The sequence below is a fragment of the Chiloscyllium plagiosum genome, unplaced genomic scaffold (assembly GCF_037043375.1).
Source record: "Chiloscyllium plagiosum isolate Xiang-an unplaced genomic scaffold, Cpla_swu_hap1 HiC_scaffold_4, whole genome shotgun sequence".
Classification (NCBI taxonomy): domain Eukaryota; kingdom Metazoa; phylum Chordata; class Chondrichthyes; order Orectolobiformes; family Hemiscylliidae; genus Chiloscyllium; species Chiloscyllium plagiosum.
In genome coordinates, this window is record NW_028270142.1 from 72512267 (window position 1) to 72530128 (window position 17862).

A 17862-nucleotide genomic window follows, 5' to 3' on the forward strand; every position below is an offset into this window, starting at 1 on the left:
CCCTTCTTGTTTTTAATATATAGAATACCTGTGGATTCTCCTTAATCCAACTTGCCAAGGTCATTTCATGGCCCCTTCTCACTCTCCTAATTCCCTGCTTGTGTTCTTTCATGCTTTCTTTATATTTGGCATAGGCCCTGTTGAGTTTAGCTTCCTAAACCTGAATGCGCTATTCTATTCCTATTCTCCCTCACACCAGCACTGAGAGCAATCTGGTAGTTATTACCTTTGAGATCTCTAATAATTTTTTTTCCTTATTTTCTAAAATTACCTTCACAATTCAATTCTTTTTCTCCCTACGACATTAGTACAGTCATAAATCACAATCTCTGACTATTCATGCTGCCCTATCAGAATGTTGCGCAACTGCCCAATGACTTCATAGATAGAATCCCCATAGTGTGAAAACAGGCCATTTGGCCCAACAAGTCCATACTGACCCTCCAAAGCGTAACCCACCCAGACCCATTCCCCATAATATACTATCCTATATTTACCCCTGTCTAATGCACCCAACCTACACATCTATGAACACTATGGGCAATTTAGCATGCACTTAACCTGCACATCTTTGGATTGTGGGAGGAAACTGGAGCATCTGGAAGAAACATACACAGACACAGGGAGAATGTGCAAACTCCACACAAACAGTCGCCCAAGGTTGTGAGGCAGCAGTGCTCCCACTGAGTCACCATACTGCCCAGGATCTCCTTGGCGTAGCCCCAGGAAGGCAACATCATACTGTGGAATCACATCTGTGCTTCAGAAATGCCTATCTGCCCCTCTTACCTATTAAATCTCTTATCACGATTATTTCTATGACCTTCCTCTCCTTCGTCCCCAAACAGTTGAGCCACCTGAGGTGCTCTGGACTTGCCTCTGATGTACACTCAGAACGTACAGAACTCAGGTTTAGTTACACAGCAGTTTGCAAATGAGGGATCTCCTGCAGGATCCTAGAACACAAAGTTCTCAGCCCAGCAGATGCATTGTAATGAAACCAGAGTTCAAGCTACTCCAGTCAAACCACATTACCTACATATACAAACAAGGAACAAGAGTATGCCACTCAGGCCCTTTAAGCCTGTTCTTCCATTCAATTATATCCTGACTGCTCTGATTTTAACCTCAACTGTACATATCTCCCATAATCTTTGATCTTTTTGGTACTCAAGAATGCACAACCTTGAGCGCTGGGTGTGAGAGCATGAGCAATGGCTGAAGACATCGACACACTCACAAGCTTTGGAGGTAAGCAAATAGCATGTTTACAGAAATGGTCACACTGCAACTGGGGTGGGTACTGGAAGAAAGGAGTGAATAGATGATCACCAGGCAAAGAGAAATGTTTTCTTGTTTTGGAAGCTGAGAAGAGTGCTGGTACCTCAAGGGAATGCAGTCTTATATAGGGAGGCTGACTATATAGGAGGGAAGAAAGAAGAAAGTAGGAGCAACAGTGATAAGTGATTCATTAATGAGGTGAACAGTCAGGCATTTCCACGCTTGCAGATATGATTCCAGGATGTTGTGTCTGGTGTTAGATTTGAAATTGTTACTGAGCAGCTGACGGACATCCAAAAGAGAAAGGGTGATAAGACAGAGGTTATGGTATACATTTGTTCCAATAATATTGCTAGATTGAGGGATGAAGTCTTGCATTAAGAATTCAGGGAGTGAGACAGCAGATTAAGCAGCAAGATTTCAAGAGGTTGTAATCTCAAAATTACTCCCAGCACCACATGCTAGCATGCAGAGAAACAAGAGAATAGAGCAGATGAATGGCTTTTGAGTTTTAAATTTCCAAATCACTGGGACCGTTTCTGTGAGTTGTGAAAGATTGTAATCATTTTGTATTTCCTGTAATCCTATGATAATTGAAATATTTAGGTATCTAATATGACTGTAAGGCATATAAACATGTAGCCTAAACTATGAGTTGGAGAAACAAGTTCTCTGAGTGTTGTGTCCCTTTTGCTGACTTGAAATAAACCAGCAGCTGCATTTGTGTCTAGGATCAGTTTAGATTTGGCACAGTCAGCGGGATAATCAGTCAGATTCACCAGGCAGGTGAGAATCTTTCTTGAAGTGGATATGGCTTGGTGACTACACAAACAGATGATTGAGATGGAATTTGGAGACAAGTGAAACAAGACAAAGGGACAACACGCAATGCAGTGAGTCACAAGATGGATTAACTTCACCACATAGCCAGTAAATGAGAATCACTATGGGGTACAGCAAGAGCCATTATGGGATAGGAGCAACAATCACTGCAGGACATGCCAGAGGCAAATGACAGCCAGAAAAAAACACATGGGGTTATTTTGGATCAGAACAGCAATACGACTAGGGACATAAGGAGTCAATTAAATTCTTGTGGATACAAGGAAAAAGGTAGTTCATAGAATGGTGAAAAACAACTGAAGCTAAGGGATTTAAGTGGTATAAAACAACCTGGTGAGAAATGCAAAACAAGGACAATGAAATTAAGGGCCTGAAATTAGTAGCTACCTAGAATTGAAAATGCAGGTATAGGAGCATGCAGATGGAAGACCATTGTTAGGGTATACAACAATAGACTGAACTGACAGTGACCAGGCATAGCTAGACAAAGAAGACACATGGTTGAACAGTCACGATGGGTGAAATCCAGCACTTTCATATTTGGACCGAACCCATGGAGGAGTAAGGGATTGCACTGCCCCCTTATTGAGCAAGAGCACAAATGCACAGGCAGGGGAATATGATACAGCCACTAGTGAAACACAAGCCACCAAACAGCTGAGCACACTGAGGTAGATCCATGTTGATCGGGTACTTTGGAAAAAACTGGAGGAAATAATGTATACCTAGTGCCTTCATGAGGAGGATATCCAAATGTTGGTATGGTACAAGGTAGCCATAGCCCTATGATTGGAAATGATTGACTGAGTTATGAGTGGAGGTGGACAAACCATGGGTGGGTTAAATTCTATAGGGCAGGTACAAATGATTCAAGAAACAGGGCAATGAAGGGCTGGGACATGTGTGATCAAGATGGTGAAGCATAATGGGGATAGCCCAAACCAAAAAGGAAAGAGGTCTATGAGTTTGCTAGGAGGAAATGTACCGCTATTTCCTTGGGGTGTGGATGAGATGATACAGTGTTCCTAAATATATTGAAAATGTCTACCGGAAATGAGGATGTAGGCCCAGTCAGGGATTTTGGAAAGAGTTGCATCACCAGCAACATAAACTCAAAGAGGGAGTCTATGACTGATCAGCCATGGAGGACTTTGCGCAGGATATTTAGGGAAAACAGAGTGAGGTACTACCAGGAAGATTTAAAGTCAAAGTGTCAAACAGTCAGGGACAGGGAAGATACCATGTAAGAACAGGGTTGTTTTCCTATGGTTCCACATTCTGCTCCATCACAAACACAAGCTTGTTTCCGGCTCTAGGTCCTAACCAACAGGGTGTGCCAATAACTTCATGTATGTGGTCCATGTGAGGAGCAGATAAAATCACTGATGATCTCCAAGAGGGGTTGATAGGGAACCTGGTTGAAACTTTATTGCTGGAACAGCACAGCAGGTCAGGCAGCATCCAGGGAACAGGAGATTCGACGTTTCGGGCACAGGCCCTTCTTCAGGAATGAGCAGAGAGTGTTCAGCAGGAGAAGATAAAAGGTAGGGAGGAGGGACTTGGAGGAGGGGAGTTGGAAATGTGATAGGTGGAAAGAGGTCAAGGTGAGGGTGATAGGTCGGAGTAGGGTAGAGGCGGAGAGGTCAAGAAGAAGACTGCAGGTCAGGAAGGCGGTGCCGGGCTGGAAGGATCCGGCTGAGACAAGGTGGGGGGAGGGGGGATGAAGAAACTGGTGAAGTCCAAGTTCATCCCCTGCGGTTGGAGGGTTCCCAGTCGGAAGATAAGACGCTCCTCCTCCGACCGTCGGGTTGTTGTGGTTTGGCGGTGGATGAGTCCAATGACCTGCATATCCTCGGTGGAGTGGGAGGGGGAGTTGAAATGCTGTGCCACAGGTTGGTTGGGTTGGTTCGTCCGGGTGGCCCAGAGGTGCTCCCTGAATCGCTCCGCAAGTAGGCGGCCTGTCTCCCCAATATAGAGGAGGCCACACCGGCTGCAGCGGATGCAGTAGATGATGTGGGTGGAGGTGCAGGTGAATCTGTGGCGGATATGGAAGTTTCCCTTGGGGCCTTGGAGAGAAGTGAGGGGGGAGGTGTGGGCGCAAGTGTTGCACCTTCTGCGGTTGCAAGGGAAGGTGCCGGGAGTGGTGGTTGGGTCGGTGGGGGGTGTGGATCTGACAAGGGAGTCGCGGAGGGAGTGGTCTCTACGGAAAGCTGATAGGGGAGGGGAGGGAAATATATCCTTGGTGCTGGGGTCTGTTTGGAGGTGGCGGAAGTGACGGCGGATGATGCGCTGTACATGGAGATTGGTGGGGTGGTAGGTGAGGACCAGTGGGGTTCTGTCCTGGTGGCGGTTGGAGGGGCGGGGCAAAACCCCACTGGTCCTCACCTACCACCCCACCAATCTCCATGTACAGCGCATCATCCGCCGTCACTTCCGCCACCTCCAAACAGACCCCAGCACCAAGGATATATTTCCCTCCCCTCCCCTATCAGCTTTCCGTAGAGACCACTCCCTCCGCGACTCCCTTGTCAGATCCACACCCCCCACCGACCCAACCACCACTCCCGGCACCTTCCCTTGCAACCGCAGGAGGTGCAACACTTGCGCCCACACCTCCCCCCTCACTTCTCTCCAAGGCCCCAAGGGAAACTTCCATATCCGCCACAGATTCACCTGCACCTCCACCCACATCATCTACTGCATCCGCTGCAGCCGGTGTGGCCTCCTCTATATTGGGGAGACAGGCCGCCTACTTGCGGAGCGATTCAGGGAGCACCTCTGGGCCACCCGGACGAACCAACCCAACCAACCTGTGGCACAGCATTTCAACTCCCCCTCCCACTCCACCGAGGATATGCAGGTCATTGGACTCATCCACCGCCAAACCACAACAACCCGACGGTCGGAGGAGGAGCGTCTTATCTTCCGACTGGGAACCCTCCAACCGCAGGGGATGAACTTGGACTTCACCAGTTTCTTCATCCCCCCTCCCCCCACCTTGTCTCAGCCGGATCCTTCCAGCCCGGCACCGCCTTCCTGACCTGCAGTCTTCTTCTTGACCTCTCCGCCTCCACCCTACTCCGACCTATCACCCTCACCTTGACCTCTTTCCACCTATCACATTTCCAACTCCCCTCCTCCAAGTCCCTCCTCCCTACCTTTTATCTTCTCCTGCTGAACACTCTCTGCTCATTCCTGAAGAAGGGCCTGTGCCCGAAACGTCGAATCTCCTGTTCCCTGGATGCTGCCTGACCTGCTGTGCTGTTCCAGCAATAAAGTTTCAACTTTGATCTCCAGCATCTGCAGACCTCACTTTCTCCTTGATAGGGCACCTATATGGTAGAGAAGGGCTGATATGGCATCAGTAGGGTCTTGATTCCCCAAATACCGGACCAGTTGACTGAGTTGCAAAAGGCAGCCAAAAGGGCAGTTAAATGATTTTAGAAGGTATGCAAAACGTTGTAGTTGTAACTGGAGTATTATGTCTCATGCACAGATTTGAAATGCACCCACTGTGTTGTTTCAATCAGCAACCACATTCAAATCTACTTTTACTTTAGAATACATCACTTCATAAGAAAATGACATAACTGGAATTTTTAAATATCTGATGTACGCTGACCAAGCATTTCTCTCCAGTATAGTTGCTGTTTGCTCATTTGTCTTGGATACAGGGCAGCACTGTGCCAATGTCCTGTGCAGGTACACAGCATATACACTCCTGTATATACCATACAGTGCCAAAAGCAAGCTGCCCAGAAACCATGCTTCCTGTGCATCCATGCAGCAATCTAGAAAGCATAATAGGGAGCAACAAACAGGCTAAGCTCAAAGAAAATACAGAAGGAGCATTGTAAATTGCCACCTGTAATAATTCACATTATGTATCCATGATTGAGGTTTGATTTGATTACATACTTGTCATCTAATTGAAATGTGTCAAATAACTCTAGCACTGAAGAACATTTCTCTGACGCCTGCATCTCAAAGGAGAACTGATCCTTGCATTCCTGGATCTTATATTAAGAAACCTCCTTTGACAGAGAAACTGGAAGTGAAAGTTGGTTTTTGTGAATACTTGACTAACGATATTCATTCACAGGATTCATATGCAACATAGCTACTGTTATAAATTTAAAACTGAGTGATAACCAGGAACTAGAAAAGGTCTCCTGATAAATACCAAGGGATTGGATGGTTCACTTGGATGAGTCACTCAATTTTGAAAATTCAGATGCAATAAGTGTATTAAATTAACCTTTGCAAACTTTTTCCATTTTTTTCCAGCAAAGCATGGAACTTCTCCGTCAATTGTCAACATTATAATTTATATTTTTAATATATTCTTTCCCATTACTGCTGTTAACCTAAACTACAGCCCAGATGTGAATCACATGATAGAGGTTATATTAAAAAAAATGTTTGGGGTTGCCACAAATTTTCATAATGCACCCATTTTAAATAACTTGGTATCTTATCTTCTCATGACAGAATCACATTTAATCAATGTGCGTTCTATCAGAACTATTTTCACAACTTCAATGCTGAATATCTTTTCTCAGATTGTAAAGACCAGCTATAAAATTAGCTATCACATTTTGGCATTCTTGTAAATGGAACTGACATGAGCAAGGCACATTAAACAATGCTACTTCACTTGCACAATCTTGGATGTGCTTCTCATGCACAACAACAATGCGTCAATTTCCTTTTCTGCATCAAATTCAGTTGTGCACAGACAGTTATGTACAAAGATTATATCTGTTGTGTATGTGTATGTGTGGCACAATGTTCATTTTGTTTTAAAGGAAACCAGAGCCAATGTATACAAAGGTTTTAACTAGCTGAGTTATAGGCATTGACTTCCTCTGCATAGGTGTGGTCTGATCTGCTGTACATTTCCAGCATTTTCTGATTTAATTGTAAAGAAGTTTTTAAAGTATTATTATTTAATTAAAGTAATGTCAGAGTTGATATTGAAATCCTTGTGTATAAGGCAGTCATCCTTCCAGTTCTTCCACATGGCTCTGAAATTTTAACTAAATCTAGTCAGCATTTCATCAACGCTGTTTGAGGTAGATTTCTCCACATCAACTGAAAGGTCAGGCATACTAACATCAACGTCTTTGCAGCAGTTAATAGCACCAGCCTTGAGTCCATGATCATCCAAAATCAACAGTGCTGGACCAGTCACTTCTTTAGGATTCCTGAGTTTCAACTCCCAAAAGAAATCATCATCGTTCAGCTCAAGGGAGGCACTTGAACAAGAAGTCAAAGAAAGCATTTCAATTTACCCAGAAGGTTTCTCTCAGGAAATGTAATATAGATGTCAATGCAAGGAAAAACCTTGTTCACAAGAAACTGACTTGGAGAAACCTCCTGTATGAAGGGACATAATTATTTGAGAAAACCTGTCAGCCGTCAAGAATAAGTACAGAAAAGGAACTGGAGAATGGACCACCAACTATTTTAAGACCAAGGACTAATTCCATCTCCCAGAAACACCTGCCAAAGACGTGGTCAGAGATGCGGCTCCAGAATCAGACTCAGCAGCCACTCACAGTCACAGAACCCATGACTGTTGGCTCGGAATTTTCTAGACAGCCAATCATTTGTGTTAAAGAGTGACGGCCAATGTTGGTCCCTTAATTGAGGGGGGAAGTAGTTGCATTGAAGTAGTTCAGAGGAGATTCACGAGTGTGAGGGATTTGTCTTTTGAAGAAAGATTGAGCAGGTTGAAGGCTAAAATTTCAAAAATAAGATCTAATTGAATAAATGATTTTATTGTCACTTGTATTTTAGTGATAAAGACAGTAGATTACAGTGAAAAGATTTTCCATTGTCAGCCATGATTCAGCACTATTTTGAACCATTTTAAAAATAAGTCCCTCAGCACTGAGCCAGTCTTCAATGACACTTGTGCCTCCATCCTTCCTTCACCACCTCACCACAGTCGACACCAGACTCGACCAATGTTGAAGTTGTCACTCTTCAGGCAGCATTTTTGCCACTGGGCCTATTCTCCTCTGTTACTGCCTTGTTGACATTTAACCCACCATCAGAGTTACATCTCTTGCTGCTGGGCCCACTTTTTCCATGTCGATGTGACGCCCTTCTGTCACTGCTTCACAGACCCAACCAATAACAGTTGCTGATTCACAGGCATCATCTTTCACCGCTGCAGCATACCTCGTCAACTTCACCTCCACTGACGTAGCAGCCGCTAATACCAATGCCAGGTCTAGAGATTGCCACAGAAAAATAAGTAGGGGCTCACATCCTGCCACTGCAAGGTCCATGCTGGGATCGAATGTCAACGCTGGATCCACTGACTGCCACCATGCTATTCACATCAAGTTCAGGCCAAGAGATAAGGAAAGAAGAGAAAAAACAAGAGAGAAAGTAAAGTGGTCGCAGCAGATGACCCCAGTTCAGGAATCCTACTCTGCTGCCATCTTTAAATACTCAAGGGATTGATAAAGTACATGTAGAGAGAATGTTTCCCCTTCCGGAGCAATCTAGAATGAGAGATCATAGGATAAGGAGTAGCTTTAAATCAGAGATGAAAAGAAATTCTTCTCTCAAAGGGTCATGACTCTGTGAAATTCAATTCACCTGTTTGTAAACAATAAATTTAAGAAGGAAATAGACTGATTTTTAAACAGTAAAGGGTTAAGAGAGCAAGAAAGTGAAGTTGCGGCTGAGGTGAGATCAACCATGATTGCATTAAATGACAGAACTTCTCTAGGAACCTACTTCTATTCCTAGTTCTTACAGAACATAAAACAGTGCAGTATTGGCCCTTCGGCCCTCGATGTTGCGCTGGACTGTGGAACCAATCTGAAGCCCATCTAACCTACACTGTTCCATTTTCATCCATGTGTCTATCCAATGACTATTTAAATGCCTTTAAAGTTGGCGAGTTTACTACTGTTGCAGGCACAGCATTCCACGCCCCTACTACACTCTGAGTAATGAAACTAATTCTGACATATGTCCTGTATCTATCACTCCTCGATTTAAAGCTATGTCCCCTTATGCTAGCCATCACTATCCGAGGAAAAAAGGCTCTCACTGTCCACCCTATCTAATCCTCTGATTATCTTAGATGTCTCAATTAAGTTAACTCTCAACCTTTTGCTCTATAATGAAAACAGCCTCAAGTCCCTCAGCCTTTCCTAATAAGACCTTCCCTCCATATCAGGCAACATCCTAGTAAATCTCCTCTGAACCCTTTTCAAAGCTTCCACATCCTTCCTATAATGCAGTGGCCAGAACTGTACGCAATACTCCAAATGCCACTGCACCATAGTTTTCTAACAGCTGCAACATGGTCTCATGGCTCCGAAACTCAATCCCTCTACCAATAAATGTTAGCACACCATATACCTTCTTAATAACCCTATCAACCTGGGTGGCAACTTTCAGGGATCTATGTACATGGACACCAAAATCTCTCTGCTCATTTATACTACCAAGAACCTTACCATTAGCTCAGTACACTGTATTCCTGTTTCTCCTTCCAAAGTGAATCACTTCACGCTTTTCCACATTAAACTCCATTTGCCACCTTTTAGCCCAGCTCTGCAGCTTATCTATGTCCCCCTGCAGCCTGTAACATCCTTTGGCACTATCCACAACTCCATCGACCTTAATGTCCATCTTCAAATTTACTAACCCATTCTTCTACGCCCTCAGCCAGGTCATTTTTAAAAATGACAAACAGCAGTGGCCCCAAAACAATCCTTGTGGTACATCAATAATAACTGAACTCCAGGATGAATATTGCCCATCAACCACCAACCTCTGTCTTCTTTCAGCTAGCCAATTTCTAATCCAAACCACTAAATCACCCTAAGTCCCATGCCTCTGTATTTTCTGCAATAGCCTACTGTGGTTATGTGGGCATCATTTGCAAAGATCACCTTCAATGTGCTCTCTAATTGACGGTGCTGAGCTGGAAGACTGGAACTGGGGGGAGGAGAAATGAGGAAACATTTCAACAAAATGATGAACTTCACATTGGTGCCATGGGACTGGAGGGTCCCAAGGCAGAAGATGGTGCATTCTTCCTCCAGGCGTCAGGTGGGCAATTTAGCATGGCCAATTCACCTAACCTGCACATCTGTGGGAGGAAACTGCAGACACGGGGAGAATGTTCAAACTCCACACAGACAGTTGTCCTAGGCTAGAACCAAACCAGGTACTGTGAGGCAGCAGTGCGAACCACTGAGCCACTCTGCCTCCCATTTCCTTTTTTTTAATTTTAAAGATGTGTTTAGCATTCTAGCTGGGGAACCTTTTCCAAAGGAGATACAGGAATTACAATGTTGCCTCCCATTTCCTTTTTTTTAATTTTAAAGATGTGTTAGCATTCTAGCTGGGGAACCTTTTCCAAAGGAGATACAGGAATTACAATGTTGCCTCCCAAACTCTGAGCTATGCTCCATTCAGGTTTAGAATCAGAGAATCCCTACAGTGTGGAAACAGGCCCCTCAAGTCCACATTGACCCTCTGATGAGTAACCCACCTAGACCCATTCCCCTACCCTATTATCCTACATTTCCCCTGACTAATGCACCTAACCTACACATGGATGATAGTAGCAAAAAAACCTCACAATATTTAGTAGTATTTAGATGTGCATGTATGGTGCCAAGGAACACAAGGTTATAGTCAAAAATTGTGGCGCTGGAAAAGCACAGTAGGTCAGGCAGCATCTGAGGAGCAGGAGATTCGAAGTTTTGGGCACAAGCCCTTCAGCCAAAAGCTGTAAAATGGGATTAGAATAGATAGGTGCATATTTTTGATAGGCATGGACTTGGTGGACTGAAGAGCCTTTTCTGATCTGTAGATAACCCTGTTTTGTCCATGTGGCCTGTAAAATTGCTGTCATCCTTTCCTCAATGACTGTGGGTCTCGGCCTTTCTCAAAAACCGCAAGTCCCATACAGTCTGATGCTGGCCCAAGATCCAGTCATCAAATAGGCACACAGCACAGACTGCCTTCACTTCCAGCAATGAAGAAGTCAGTGTTGCTCACCAGCCCACCTCTTAAACTCCTCAGTTCCTCACTTTCCAGCTTAGCCACTTATCTTCTATTTTGTAGGCTGGGAGTGGATCCTCATGGAATTCAATCAAGATTAGATTAGATTAGATTACTTACAGTGTGGAAACAGGCCCTTCGGCCCAACAAGTCCACACCGCCCCGTCGAAGCGCAATCCACCCATACCCCTACATTTACCCCTTACCTAACACTACGGGCAATTTAACATGGCCAATTCACCTGACCTGCACATCTTTGGACTGTGGGAGGAAACTGGAGCACCCGGAGGAAACCCACGCAGACACGGGGAGAATGTGCAAACTCCACACAGTCAGTCGCCTGAGGCGGGAATTGAACCCAGGTCTCTAGCGCTGTGAGGCAGCAGTGCTAACCACCGTGCCACTGTGCCGCCCACTGCCACCGTGCCATCCACTGCCACCGTGCCGCCCACTAATCAAGATCAATAATTTCTCTCAGGCTACTTGTTTTTAGGTTGTCATGAACACTGAACGTTACAAGATGGTTGTAATGTCCCTTTAACTCAAAGTAAATCAGAGAATTTTGGATATATTATCTGGATATTATAAAAAAACTGGTCTGAGAGCTTCTGATCATGATGTGGCTTGTTTCGCCAACAGTAAATGACCTCAAATTGACTTTGGGTGTTCCCAGCCAGGAGAAACTGCACTCAACTATGGTAAACTTATCTTATTGCTTAACAGCACCCTGATACAATATTTGCTGCATGGCTCATGTTCTGTTGACTTGAAAGCATTTTACTATGAGAAGATGACATTACTTGCTTATGTAAAAATGCCGATAGGTACCTATCGCACTTCAGACTTTACTCTTCTAATTGTAAATGCAATTATTTCCTTTTGGCTTCTTTGATCCCACAAATAAGAGAATTATACACGTGGTTGACAATGCATAGGGAAGAAAAATCTTTTAACTAGCTTCTGTTGTATGCCTGTCTACAGGAATCATGCCACAGACTATCATGTTATATGCATTTTACCAGCGGGATGTGACATCGCCTGTGATTTGGTGCAATACGCTGTCTTCACAGAATAGTTAAAATTCACACAATACCAGGTTATAGTCTAACAGGTTTATTTGGAAGTACTAGCTTTTGGAGCGCTGCTTCTTCATCAGTTAGCTGTGGAGTAGGACCATAAGGCACAGAATTTATAGCAAAAGATTACAGTATAGTTTCAGTTGCATGACATTGTGATCTTTTGCTACAAATTCTGTGTCTTATGATCCTACTCCACAGCTACCTGAAGAAGAAGCAGCACTCCGAAAGTTAGTACTTCCAAATAAATGTATTGGACTATAACCTGGTGTTGTGCGATTTTTTAACTGTCCACCCCAGTCTAACATCGACAGCTCCACTTCATAAAACAGCACATTTTTCAAAGTACCATGAGCAAATAACAAGTCATGACTTACCTAATTTGAGAGGTGCTCTCATTAATGAAGAAATGTTCGTCCACAACAGCACTCAGATGTGCTGGGTTGCTCAGCAGATATTTCTATGGTAAAAAAATAATGGATTGTTGAGTTGTTCAGAAGCTGAACTTTTTTAATAAGCTTATGAAAACCCAATAGGAGAGGTTATGTGGATTTGGGTGAGAGGTTGAACAGGATTTTGTCTAAAAGAAACACGAATGAAGCACCTGAACGGAACTTACACACGTCACAATCTCATTGGTAAACTGTTCACGAAGTGGAATGTTGACTGTTCTAAGACCATTCCATTTGCCATTATTCAATTTTCTCTGCTATGGAGAATAGCAGAGTGACTACTTACACCATCTACAATTTGCTAAAAATGAGTAACTTTATTTTCTCATAACCAGAAAACTGAAACAAGTAAAGAAAAATCTGATTTTTAGTTTTATCTCCTTAAAGTCACCGAGTCTAATCAAGATTGCATAAGCATTATAAATACAAGATCACAAGAAACAGGAGCAGACATAGTTCATTCTGCCCCTCAAGCCTTCTCCAGCATTGGATATAGGAACAGAAATAGGCCATTCTGCCCCTCGAGCCTATTCTGCTGCTGTTCAATCAAATCATGACTGATCTATAGCCAAACCACATACCTTCCTTTCACCGAGATCCCTTCATAAGTCTGCTCAACAAAACTTTATCTATCTCAGATTTAAAATAACATCTGATCTAGCACCAACAGTTGTTTGTGGGAGACAGTTCCAAACTTTTACCATCCTTTACCACTTCTCCTGAATGATCTGACCCTAATTTTTAGACTATACCCCCCTAGCTCTAAAATCTCTAACCAGTGGAAATTGTTGTACTTATCTACCATCTTTTCCTGTTATTATCTTGAAGACTTTGGTCAGATAACACATGAACCTCCTACATTCTACAGAAAAAAGGCCTAATTTATATAATCTCTCCTCATAAAGAGAGAGCTAAGAAGAACCAGAACGGAACATGATAAATCATTGACGGATAGGATCAAGGAAAACCCTAAGACTTTCTATGGATATATGTCAGGCAGGAAGGAAAGGGTCGTGCGAGGGAGCCGTGGTTTAATAAGGAATTGGAATCCCTTGTTAAATGGAAGAGGGCGGCCTATCTCAAGATGAGACGTGAAGGTTCAATTGGGGCGATTGAGAGTTATAGGGTAGCCAGAAAGGACCTGAAGAGAGAGCTAAAAGCAGCAAGGAGGGGACATGAAAGGTCCTTAGTAGATAGGATTAGGGAAAACCCTAAGGCTTTCTATAGGTATGTTAGGAATAAAAGAATGACTAGGGTAGGAATAGGTCCAGTCAAGGATAGTAGGGGGAAGTTGCGTGTGGAGGCGGAAGAGATTGGGGAGACACTGAATGAATACTTTTCTTCAGTATTCACTCAGGAACAGGGCATTGTTGTCGATGAGAATACTGAGGCACAAATAAGTAGAATGGATGGCTTTGAGGTATGTAGAGAAGAGGTGTTGGAAATCCTGGAAAAGGTGAAAATAGATAAGTCCCCTGGGCCTGATGGCATTTATCCTAGGATTCTCTGGGAAGCAAGGGAGGAGATTGCAGAGCCATTGGCCTTGATTTTTATGTCCTCTTTGTCTACAGGAGTAGTCCCAGAAGACTGGAGGATAGCAAATGTGGTTCCCTTGTTCAAAAAGGGGAGTAGGGATAGCCCTAGTAACTATAGGCCGGTGAGTCTCACTTCTGTTGTGGGCAAAGTCTTAGAGAGAATTGTAAGGGATAGGATTTATGCACATCTGGATAGGAATAATGTGATCAAGGATAGTCAGCATGGTTTTGTGAAGGGCAGGTCGTGCCTCACAAACCTTATTGAATTCTTTGAAAAGGTGACGAAGGAGGTTGATGAGGGGAAGGCGGTAGATGTGGTATATATGGATTTTAGTAAGGCGTTTGATAAGGTTCCCCATGGTAGGCTACTGCAGAAAATACGGAGATATGGCATTGAGGGTGAGTTGGAGGTTTGGATTAGGAATTGGCTGGATGGAAGAAGACAGAGGGTAGTAGTTGATGGCAAAGTTTCTTCATGGAGTGCCGTCACTAGCGGTGTTCCGCAAGGATCTGTTTTGGGACCATTGCTGTTTGTCATTTTTATAAATGACCTGGAAGAGGGGTTAGAAGGTTGGGTGAGCAAGTTTGCGGATGATACGAAAGTCGGAGGAGTTGTTGACAGTGAGGAAGCATGTGGCAGGTTACAGCAGGATATAGAGAAGCTGCAGAGCTGGGCAGAAAGGTGGCAGATGGAATTCAATGTAGCTAAGTGCGAGGTGATTCACTTTGGGAAGAATAACAAAAAGATGGGGTACTGGGCTAATGGTCGGATACTTGGTAGTGTGGATGAGCAGAGGGATCTTGGTGTCCATGTACACAGATCTCTGAAAGTTGCCACCCAGGTAAATAGTGCGGTGAGGAAGGCATATGGCGTACTGGCTTTTATTGGTAGAGGAATTGAGTTCCGGAGTCCTGAGGTCATGATGCAGTTGTATAAGACTCTGGTACGGCCGCATCTGGAATATTGTGTGCAGTTTTGGTCGCCATACTATAGGAAGGATGTGGAGGCATTGGAACGGGTGCAGAGGAGGTTTACCAGGATGTTGCCTGGTATGGAAGGAAAATCGTATGAGGAAAGACTGAGGCACTTGGGGCTGTTTTCACTAGAGAAAAGAAGGTTTAGGGGTGACTTGATTGAGGTGTACAAGATGATTAGGGGGTTAGATAGGGTCGACAGTATGAACCTTTTCCCGTGTATTGAGTCGGGTATTACAAGGGGGCATAGCTTTAAATTAAGGGGGGGTAGATATAGGACTGATGTTAGGGGTAGGTTCTTCACTCAGCGAGTCGTTAGTTCATGGAATGCCCTGCCAGTAACAGTGGTGGACTCTCCCTCTTTATGGGCATTTAAGAGGGCATTGGATAGGTATATGGAGGATAGTGGGTTAGTGTAGTTTAGGTGGGCTTGGATCGGCGCAACATCGAGGGCCCAAGGGCCTGTACTGCGCTGTATTCTTCTATGTTCTATGTTCTATGTTCTAAAAGAATGACTAGAGTAAGATTAGGGTCAATCAAGGATAGTAGTGGGAAGTTGTGTGTGGAGTCAGAGGAGATGGGGGAAGCGCTAAATGAATACTTTTCATCAGTATTCACACTGGAATAAGACAATGTTGTCGAGGAGAATACTGAGATACAGGCTACTAGACTAGAAGGGATTGAGATTCACAAGGAAGTGGTGTCAGCAATTCTGGAAAGTGTAAAAATAGATAAATCCCCTGGGCCGGATGGGACTTATCCTGGGATTCTCTGGGAAGCCAGGGAGGAGATTGCCAAGCCTTTGGTATTGATCTTTATGTTGTCATTGTCTACACAAATAGAAGACTAGAGGATAACAAATGCTGTTCCCTTGTTCAGGAAGGGGAGTAGAGACAACCCCGATAATTATAGACCAGTGAGCCTTACTTCGGTAAACTGTTGGAAAAGGTTATAAGAGATAGGTATTATAATCATCTAGAAAGGAATAAGTTGATTAGGGATAGGCAACACCATTTTGCCTCACAAACCTTATTCAGTTCTTTAAGAATGTGACCAAACAGGTGGATGAGGGTAAAGCGGTTATGTGGTGTATGTGGATTTCAGTAAGGCGCTTGATAAGGTTCCCCACAGTAGGCTATTGCACAAAATGTGGATGCATAGGATTGAGGGTGATTTAGTGGTTTGGATCAGAAATTGGATAGCTGAAAGAAGACAGAGGGTGATGGTTGATGGGAAATATTCATCCTGGAATTCAGTTACTAGTGGTGCACTGCAAGGATTTATTTTGGTGCCACTGCTGTTTGTCAATTTTATAAATGACCTGGATGAGTGCATAGAAGGATGGGTTAGTAAATTTGTAGATGACACTAAGGTCGGCAGAGTTGTGGATAGTGACAAAGGATATTGTAGGTTACAGAGGGACATAGATATGCTGCAGAGCTGGCAAATGGAGTTTAATGCAGAAAGGTGTGAGGTGATTCACTTTGAAAGGAGTAACAGGAATGCAGAGTACTGGGCGAATGGGAAGATTCTTAGTAGTGTACATGAGCAGAGATATCTCGGTATCCATGTACATAGATCCTGAAAGTTGCCATCCAGGTTGATAGTGTTGTTAAGAAGGCTTGTATTGGTAGAGGGATTGAGGTTTGGAGCCACGAGGTCATGCTGCAGCTGTACAAAACTCTGATGCGGTCACACTTGGGAGTATTGTATACAGTTCGTCTCACCGCATTATTGGAAGGATGTGGAAGCTTTGGAAAGGCTTCAGAGGAGATTTACTAGGATGTTACCTGCAATGAAGGGAAGGTCTTATGAGAAATGGCTGAGGGACTTGAGGCTGTTTTCGTTGAAGAGAAGAAGGTTGCGAAGTGACTTAATTGAGACATATAAGATAATCAGAGAATTAGACAGGTTGGACAGAGAGCCTTTTTCCTCAGATGGTGATGACTAACATGAGTGGACATAGCTTTAAATTGAGGGGTGATAGATAAAGGACAGATGTCAGAGATAGTTTCTTTACTCAGAGAGTAGTAGGGGCATGGACCGCACTGCCTGCAACAATAGTAGACTTGCCAACATTAAGGGCATTTAAATGGTCACTGGGTAGGCACATGGACAAGAATGGAATAGTTGAATTTCGATGGGCTTCAGATAGGTTTCACAGTTCGGCGCAACGTCGCGGGCCGAAGGCCTATACTACGCTGTAATGTTCTATATTATATAAAACACTGAAGTACTGTCTCAACTGGAGGACTGTATCCAATTCTGGACACTACAATTCAAGAAGGATGTGAACACATTGGAAAAGTTCAAAAAAGATTCACAATAATAGTACCGGGGAAGAGGAACATTAGGTAAATCGAAAGTCTGGAAAATTTGGGTCTGCTTTCCTTGGAAAAGGGAAGGTCAAGAGGAGACTGGATAGATGTGCTCATGGTAGTAAGGAATCTAGACAGTGTAGTTAAGGAGATAAGGAGATACTGGTCCAATTATGAAAATTTCAGAACTGGAGGATCTATTGACAAAGGAAGGAATGCAGTTACAAGAAAAATCTTTTTATACAGCAATTTTAGGATCACAAAAGTTGAATTATTCATTCGGAAGGTTGATGCAAACACGATGGGCTGCCTTCTGCATCACAACATCTCTGTGAAA

At 43.7% G+C, this 17862-nt stretch overlaps 1 protein-coding gene across 7 annotated transcripts in view; it reads right to left on the reverse strand.

The window, feature by feature from the left end:
- Positions 1–17862, reverse strand: part of LOC122549114 (uncharacterized) — a 226083-nt gene that overhangs the window by 55367 nt on the left and 152854 nt on the right. For all 7 annotated transcript variants that reach the window (XM_087986363.1, XM_087986362.1, XM_043688409.2 and 4 more), the window contains one exon: positions 12623–12705. In XM_087986363.1, the coding sequence (XP_087842489.1) occupies positions 12623–12705 (83 nt within the window). The remainder of the gene's footprint in view (positions 1–12622; positions 12706–17862) is intronic.